Source organism: Jaculus jaculus, chromosome 22, assembly GCF_020740685.1.
Source record: "Jaculus jaculus isolate mJacJac1 chromosome 22, mJacJac1.mat.Y.cur, whole genome shotgun sequence".
NCBI lineage: Eukaryota > Metazoa > Chordata > Mammalia > Rodentia > Dipodidae > Jaculus > Jaculus jaculus.
Window position 1 is genome coordinate 527622 of NC_059123.1, and position 9058 is coordinate 536679.

The window sequence follows — 9058 nt, forward strand, 5'->3', positions numbered from 1 at the left end:
CTTTTTTTGTCGTTTATTCTTATTTGAGTGCAACACAGAGAGAAAGAGGCAGAGAGAGAGGAGACAGAATGGACGCACCAGGGCCTCCAGCCACTGCAAACTGTAAGATTCCCGAGGGGTGGGGGATCTTCCGTGGTGGGAGACCCGCGCCCAAGAACCAAGACCGAGCCACTGGATGCAAAGGCAAGAGGCAGCTTTATTGTTCACGCAGGCGCCTGCGGGCACTCCAGTCCTTCGAGAGACTGAGCGTGCCGGGCAAGGGGAAGGGTCTCTTTATAGGGTTAGGGAGAGCAGAAGCGGGTTTACAGAAGCAGAAGCATGGTTACAGTCCCAGCACTGGTTACTTATTAATAGACTTGGGGTCGGTGGGGATTTTTTTGTTTTCTTCTCGGAAACATCCTGTCAGGGTTATCTATAGTACATTAGGCGGGGTCAATGGTCATGCTATGGTCACAAGATTGTTTGCCTGTCTGCATCTGGGGGCTGTTTTTGGCTCCTGGTATTTTTCCATAGGGTTTTACATTCCCCCATTTCTCTTGGGACTGAGTAAAATCTTTTACTTACAACTTGGTGTCATTTTGGCGTAATGTTTGATACTGATATTGATTAGTAAGGACCAAGGTTTGGATGACTGAGAGTCTGTCCCGCATAAACTGCACTAGTCTGTTGAAAATGCATGGGCCAAAGGTTAGTAAGAGTGCAAGAATGAGTAGGGGACCTAGGAGGGTGGATAAAAGAGTGGTGAACCAGGGGGATTTTTGAAACCAGCCCTCAAACCAGCCCTGTTGTGACTCTAGTTGTCTTTTTCTTTGGGCCAGTCTTTCTCTAAGTATTTCCATAGATTCTCGGACCACCCCCGTCTGGTCAGCATAAAAACAACATTCTTCTTTTAGGGCCGCGCAGAGACCTCCCTCCTTTAAAAACAATAGGTCTAGGCCTCTTCTATTTTGCAAGACTACCTCCGATAAGGAGGTGAGGGACTTTTCTAATGCCGTGATGGATTTTTCTATGGCCTGTAGGTCAGTGGTTATTGCCTCTTGTAAGACTTTGGTTTGTTCGGCCTGAACTAAGGCCGCCGTTCTGGTTCCTATTCCTGTTATTATTCCTCCTGCCCTGAGCAGTAGGGCTATGGTCAGGGATATGGGTTCCCGCTTAGGTCTTCCTTCAAAAAGCTGAAAAATGGTTTCTGATTTGTGATAGATTACGCGCGGCCATAGTTGGCCAAGGACACAAAAATCTGAGGTTTCATTTAAGACAAGGGCTGAAATACATGGAGTTATCCCAGTGTTGCAAGCCCAGTAGGTACCACTGGGTGCCTCTAGGTAATAAGACCCGGTGGAGATGGGGGTGGTATCATTACATAGGTCCCGATGGGATTCAGGAATAGCTCCAATGCAGGAGCCCTGTTCAGTTACTTCAGCAAGGGTTAGTCTGTGTGATAAGGATGTTAGGCATCTGGGAGCGAGGGAAGTAGAGTTGGAAAAGTCTCCAGGGAGAGCTATACCTTTATAATAAGGGGGGTTGGAGGTTAAACAGAGCCAACAGTCCTTGGCATAGTCACTGTCTGAGGCATTTAAGGAGGAGTAAGCTCCTTTTATCAGGTTGAACAGACAGTCACCCATCCCTTGGTGTAGGGATGAGGGCCTAGGGGGTGAGGTAGCAGGAGGGGATGAGGCAATTACGATGTTAGTGGGCTTTAGAATATTGACTAATGGTGAAGGGGGCCGGGGAATAGGCTTTTGGTCTGGTAATACGGGGTTAGGGCCTATAGGGCGGGTTAAAGTGGAAAGTTGAAGTTTAATTGTGAACAGGAAACCAGGATCTGGCCCATCCGCATAAAGATGGACTCCCCATGTATGGCCTGTGAGCCATGTCCTATCTGCCTTGCCGGGAGAGGTGAAAGTAATGTTTAGAAGCATCTTGTTACCCTGATTTAGGCGAGTTACAGTAATAAAATCCCAGGAGGATTTGGGTTGCCAGTATACATTTCCAGTGGTTTCACATCCCCAGTTTTTACAATAATAGTCCAATCTAGTCCCACAGTCTGATGCCTGGGCATGTTGGGGGCAAACATATAGAGTGGAGTTTAACAACTGCTTGGCAGGTTTGGAGTAACATCCTGGGCTAACAGGAGGGTTGTGTCTCCTCCAATGGGCCCTTTTTAGAGTCTCTTCAAAAGGTTTTCTATGGGCGGTCAAGGCGCACAGATTGGGGGTTAAGGAGGGCCACCATGTCCATAATGGGGCAGGGGAGGTAGTAGACCAAATAACTTGTCCTTCCTCAGAAATGACTAGCTAGGTCAAGGATAAGGGAAGGTGAGGACTAGCAGAGACGTTACTCACAAAACTGAAAGTTAAGAAGAGGCATGTTAAGATTGAGAGAGTCTTATCTTTAGGGGATTTGGAGTGCGATGTGCTTTCCATGATGCGGGGTTTGGTGGTGTGCTGTCTGGGTATTCTGTCAGGGCAGCTTTGACGTGGGAGGCGTGGATCCAAGTGGCGATTCTGTCTACCTTTAAGGCCGTGGGAGTTGTCAGGAGCACGGTGTAAGGTCCTTTCCAGCGAGGTTCCAGATTCTTGGTCTGATGTCGACGGACCCAAACAGAGTCCCCTATCTGGAATGAATGGGGGATTAGCGGTTTATTAGTCGCCTCTTTATAGGCAGCTGCTAGAGGTTTCCAAACTTCCTGGTGTACCAACTGTAGGGCCTTCAAGTGAGCCTGTAAGGTGGGGGTATCAGTAAAATTAGAAATTTCTGTAAGCATGAAAGTGACAGCTGGTGGGGGACTGCCATAGAGGATTTCAAAGGGGGTTAGGCCATGAGGGCCTGGGGTGTTTCGGGCCTTGTAGAGGGCCAGGGGTAGGAGTTGTACCCAATCCTTTGAGCCAGTTGCAAGTGTTAATTTAGATAAAGCCTCTTTAATTGTTCTATTTATCCTTTCTACCTGACCTGAACTTTGGGGTCTGTATGCACAATGTAACTTCCAATTGATCCCCAGTGCCTTGGCCACTGACTGACTTACCTGGGAGACAAAGGCAGGCCCATTATCTGACCCGAGTGCCTGTGGCATTCCATACCGAGGAAAGATATCATCTAGTAATTTCTTGGTTACCATCCTGGCAGTTTCATGCTTGGTGGGAAATGCTTCTACCCATCCTGAAAAAGTGTCTACAAAAACTAGGAGATATTTGTAACCATACATACCCAGTTTTACCTCAGTGAAGTCGAGCTCCCAGCAAGCCCCGGGTTGGTGTCCCCTCAGGCGGGACCCAAGGGCCATCTGGGCTCGTCCAGCATTTACCTGAGCACATACTTTGCAAGTGTTTGCAATTTCTTTTAGGATTGAACCTTTGTTTAGAAAAAGATGTCCTGTTTCCTTTTGTTCTAGTAGAGTATTCATCTTCTGAGCGCTCATGTGGGTTAACCTGTGAAGTTGCTTAATGAGGAGGGCTGTAATCTTTTGAGGTACAATAGTCTTTTCTAGGTAAGTCCATTTGCGTGGGCAGCATCATATGATGCCCCCAGTTTCTGAATTAAGTCCAAGTCCTCATTCGTGTATTCCCATCCCGGAGTTGGAGATGCTGCTTTAGGAGTCCCCTCCTCAGTGGCCATCAAAATCAAGAGTTGGGGTCCCAGACCTGCCTCACGGGCGGCTTTATCAGCGAACCTGTTCCCTATGGCCTCGGGGCTGTTTCCTTTCTGGTGGCCTGGACAGTGTATAATGCTGAGCTTCTGGGGTAAGTACAGAGCCTTGAGGAGGGCCAATATCTCAGTCTTATTTTTGATTTCTTTTCCCTCTGAAGTCAGCAGGCCCCTTCTTTTGTAAATTTCCCCATGTATGTGGGCGGTGGCGAATGCATACCGGCTATCAGTGTACACATTGAGTCTTTTACCTTTAGCCTGCTGGAGGGCTTGAGTCAAGGCAATGAGTTCCACTTTTTGTGCCGAGGTCCCTCCAGGCAGGGCGCTAGCCCAGACTACTTGGTCTCTGGTGGTCACTGCGGCCCCGGCCCGCCTCTCACCATTCAGTAGGAAGCTGCTACCATCTGTGTACCAGGTGAAATCTGCATCCTGCAGCAGCTGGTCAGTGAGATCCTTCCTGGTTCCGTGTACCTCTGCAAGAATCTGCTGGCAATTATGAGTCTCTGGCCCCTCAGGGAGGGGCAACAGGGTGGTCGGGTTTAGGGCCACTATTGGACCAAATTGCACACGGTCTTTGTCAAGAAGCAAGGATTGGTAATGAGTCATATGTGTATTAGACAGCCAGCGATCTGGGGTCTGTCTCATGATAGACTCAATGGCATGTGGCGTTAGCACAGTCAGAGGTTGCCCCAGGGTTAGTTTACTTGCATCCTTGGTTAAGACTGCAACTGCAGCGATCATCCTTAGGCATGGTGGCCAGCCTGAGGCCACTGGGTCTAACTTTTTTGAGAGATATGCAACCGGGCGCCTCCATGGTCCAAGCCTCTGAGTTAGCACCCCCTTCGCAAACCCCTGTCTTTCATCTATGAATAGCTCGAAGGGCTTGGTGATGTCAGGCAAGCCCAAAGCCAGAGGAGAGAGGAGAGAGTGTTTAATTTTGTCAAAAGCCTCTTGCTGTGGTTTAGTCCGATTGAAGGGGGTTCCTTGTTTAGTCAAGGGGTAAAGGGGGGCTGCCATTTCAGCAAACTCTGGTATCCATAGGAGACAGAACCCGGCGGTCCCCAAGAACTCTCTGAGTTGTCTATAGTTCTGGGGGACAGGAATGCGAGCTACAGTGTCTATGGGGGCCGGTGTTAACCAGTGTTGGCCATTTCTTAATTTGTACCCCAAGTAGGTGACCTCTTGTTGACAGATTTGGGCCTTCTTAGCAGAAGCTCTATAGCCCAAGCATCCCAGAGTCTCAAGCAGGGCCCCGGTACCTGTATGACAGTCCTGATGTGAGGAGGCCGCGAGCAGGAGGTCATCCACACACTGGAGCAGAATTAAAGATGGGTGCTGGACTCGAAAGTCAGCCAGGTCCCAGTCAGCCAGGTCCCGGTGTAAGGCCTCATCAAAGAGGGTGGGACTGTTTTTAAATCCCTGGGGAAGTCTTGTCCATGTTAATTGCCCTGAGATTCCGAAGTCAGGGTCCTTCCATTCGAATGCAAACAGTGGCTGACTCTGGGGAGCCAGTCTCAGGCAGAAAAAGGCATCCTTTAAATCCAAGATTGAATACCACTGATGAGAGGGAGGTAAAGAACTCAGCAGGTTATAAGGATTAGGCACAGTGGGGTGGATATCTTCCACCCTTTTGTTAACTTCCCTAAGGTCTTGGACTGGGCGATAGTCCCCGGTACCAGGCTTCTTGACAGGTAATAGTGGAGTATTCCATGGGGATCTACAGGTGGTCAGAATTCCCTGGTCCAAGAGCCTTCTTATGTGAGGCCTAATTCCCAGGTAGGCCTCATTAGACATTGGATATTGTTTAACTGATATTGGGCATGTCGATGTCCTTAAGGTTATAATAAGGGGGGCCTGTTGTCTGGCCAATCCCATCCCTCCAGTTCCTGCCCAGGCCAGCGGGTAGGCCTTTAGCCAATAATCTATATCTTTAGGTTCACTTGGGGAGTTGTCATGGAGCCGATATTTATCTTCCAGATTAAGAGTCAATACATGTAGGGGAACTCCCTTAGGGCCAGATACTTTGGCCCCAGTTCCTTCAAAATGAATTTGGGCTTTTAATTTTGTTAAAAGGTCCCTCCCTAACAATGGGTAGGGGCAATTCGGTACCTGTAGAAAAGAATGTGTGACCTTACCGGTGGCTAAACGTACCTTCCGTTCGGTGGTCCAGTGGTATTGTTTTCCTCCTGTGGCACCTTGTACCCAGGCAGTCCGGCCACTCAGGGGTCCAGGGCATTAGGTGAGGACCGAATGCTGGGCGCCGGTGTCCACTAGGAAAGTGACAGGGTGCCCCCCGCCCAACAGTAAGAGTTAACCTAGGCTCAGGGGGGGTCTCCTGGCCCTGACTGCCCTAGTCTTCATCTAGGGCAAACAGGTTGGATTTCGGGGTGGAATCCGTTGGTTTCCTGGGTCTTTTAGGGCAGTCCTTTACCCAGTGTCCTTTTTCTTTGCAGTATGCACATTGGTCCCGGTCCACTCTGGGTCTGGGTCTCCCTTGGTCTCCCAACCTATTAGTCCTATCATTGTTCTGTACTACAGTGGCCAAGAGGCGGCTCAATTCTCTGCTTCTCTTGCGTTCCCTAGCATTTTCCCTTTCTTCTGCTTTTTTTCTAAGCTTGTCTTTTCTATCCTCTGCCTCCCTGTGTAGGCGGTCCTCTCTCTCTTCTGCTGTCTCCCGTTTATTAAAAATCCTCTCTGCTTCCTTTAATAAATCCTGGAGAGTCTGTCCCTGTAAATTGTCTAATCTCTGGAGCTTATTTCTAATATCTGGGGCGGACTGCCAAATAAAAGTCATGGATACATTTACCCCTGATCTGGATCTTCCGGATCATAGGGGGTGTACATGCGATAGGCTTCTTTAGTTCTCTCTAGAAAGGCAGCAGGAGACTCATCTGGTTTTTGCAAAACTTGCTTTACCTTGGCCAAATTAGTAGGGTGGCGCCCAGCGCCACGGAGGCCCGCTATGAGCAACTGGTGATAAAGGCGTAGGTGCCCCCTACCGTCTGCTGAGGCGTGATCCCATTTAGGGCGAGTCAAAGGGAAAGCATAGTTGATCTCATCTAGTATTTGGGTAGGTCTCCCATCGTCACCCGGTACATTCTTTCGGGCTTCCAGGAAGACCCTCTGCTTTTCTTCTGACGTGAGAAGAGCCTGTAGGAGCTGTTGGCAGTCATCCCAAGTGGGTTGATGGGTAACTAAAATAGACTCAATCAGGTTAGTTAATGCGGTAGGGTCCTTAGAGAAAGGCGGGTTGTGGGTCCACCAATTATATAAATCTGAAGCAGAGAAAGGCCAGTATTGAATCTGGTCCCCTGGCCCTTGCCTCAAGGGAAAGGCTTGTGAAGTCTCCCCCTGTGGTGGCTGCTCTCGGTGGCTCTGTAGGTGTCCAGCCACTGGGGAAGGGGGTGCAAGGGGGGGCAAAGGGGCGGTTGGCTTAAGGGGGGCGCTCTGCGCCTGCGCGGGTGGAAGGCGCAGCGGCGCGGCTGGTGCCTGGGTTTGGGATCCATAGGGAGGGGGTCCTTCCGAGAGGAGATCTATAAGGGGGGTATTGGGGTCTGGGGGAAGTACTGGTTTCAGGGGCTGCTTCTTGGTATCAACCGAACAAGAGGAGGAAGTAGGGGCAGGGAGAGGCAGCGGTGGGGCAGGTTGGGGGGGGATAAAAGGGGTGACCCATAGCGGTGGGTCAACCGCTAGACTCTCCCAGGTGACTATATAGGGGACTTGGTCCGGTTGTCCATGTGGACTGCGATCGAACACCTTTGCTTTCACCTGTAAAATAGTAGAGAGGTTAAAGGTCCCATCCCTTGGCCAGCCCACATTAAAGGTGGGCCATTCCGCAGAACAGAAAGTTTGCCATTTTCCCTTCTTGACATCCACTGAGTGGTTTGAAGCGATGCTTCGAACTTCTTTCCAATGATCCAAGGTTAAACTTAAGGGGGTTACAACTGTCTGACCCATCTTGTCAAGAGACAATATTATACACAGACAAAGGACTGACACCACAAAGAGACAGCCGGCACAAGGACGCGCAGCACGGCTTCGGTAACAAACCGAAAATGCAGAAAATGCAGATTCAGACGGGGGGACAGTTCGCCCACCCAACAGACTGACGTATCCTTCAGATACTTGTGGAGCCCCGAAAAATCGGGCTCCTGATATCCCTGGAGCGTCCTCCAGGGTGGCGGGGGAGAAGTCCGAGCCCATCAGCTCCTTCTCAGGCCGCCCAGATATGGAACGACATCGGATCCCAAGTCGATTTTCTAACGTGGCGCGGACAGGCAAAAACGAAACCAGACGTAGACAGACAGAATGGTGCACCAAATCAATCGCTTACCTTCCGGTGGGCAGTTGTTGGGTTGGGCAGGTGTCTCTCTATCCTGGACGAGCCCCCAGTTGTAAGATTCCCGGGGGGGGGGGGGAATCTTCCGTGGTGGGAGACCCGCGCCCAAGAACCAAGACCGAGCCACTGGATGCAAAGGCAAAAGGCAGCTTTATTGTTCACGCAGGCGCCTGCGGGCACTCCAGTCCTTCGAGAGACTGAGCATGCCGGGCAAGGGGAAGGGTCTCTTTTTATACGGTTAGGGAGAGCAGAAGCAGGTTTACAGAAGCAGAAGCATGGTTACAGTCCCAGCACTGGTTACTTATTAATAGACTTGGGGTCGGTGGGGATTTTTTTTTTCTTCTTCTAGGAAACATCCTGTCTGTGTTATCTATAGTACATTAGGCGGGGTCAATGGTCATGCTATGGTCACAAGATTGTTTGCCTGTCTGCATCTGGGGGCTGTTTTTGGCTCCTGGTATTTTTCCATAGGGTTTTACACAAACGAACTTCAGATGCGTGCGCCCCCTTGTGCATCTGACTAACGTGGGTCCTGAGGAATTGAGCCTCAAACAGGAGTCCTTAGGCTTCATAGGCAAGTGCTTAACCACTAAGCCATCCCTCCAGCCCCCTTTGTGTTTTTTTTTTAATTTTTTTTATTTTTTGGTTTTTCAAGGTAGGGTCTCACTCTAGCCCAGGCTGACCTGGAAGTCACTACGGAGTCTCAGGGTGGCCTCGAACTCACGGCGATCCTCCTACCTCTGCCTCCCGAGTGCTGGGATTAAAGGCATGTGCCACCATGCCCAGCTATTTAGCTTTATATTCTTCTGATAATAAATGTTTATTTTTGTAAAAAAAACACAACAACAACAAAAAAAACTAAAGCAAGTTTTTTAGGTACGTACATAACTTGCTGCAGAAAGAAGGGCAGATATTGAGGTCTCCTGACTGGGTTTTCAGTGAAGGATGAAAGGGGTTAGCAGCACAAAATTAAGAGAGGGCCATTGCTACCTCAGGACTGGTCATTATTAACTCACCCAGGCACATCGGTCCCTTAATAATAAGAAAGTAGTTCTTGGGGATGGAGAGATGGCTTAG

At 49.7% G+C, this 9058-nt stretch overlaps 1 protein-coding gene across 1 annotated transcript; it reads right to left on the bottom strand.

Moving 5' to 3' along the window:
* Window positions 1–5861: 5861 nt before the first annotated feature.
* Window positions 5862–7599, bottom strand: LOC123456431 (bromodomain-containing protein 4-like). The gene is given in 3 exon segments (XM_045139598.1): window positions 5862–5912; window positions 6176–6450; window positions 6453–7599. Coding segments are annotated over 3 exon segments (1473 nt in total).
* Between the last annotated feature and the right edge of the window lie 1459 nt (window positions 7600–9058).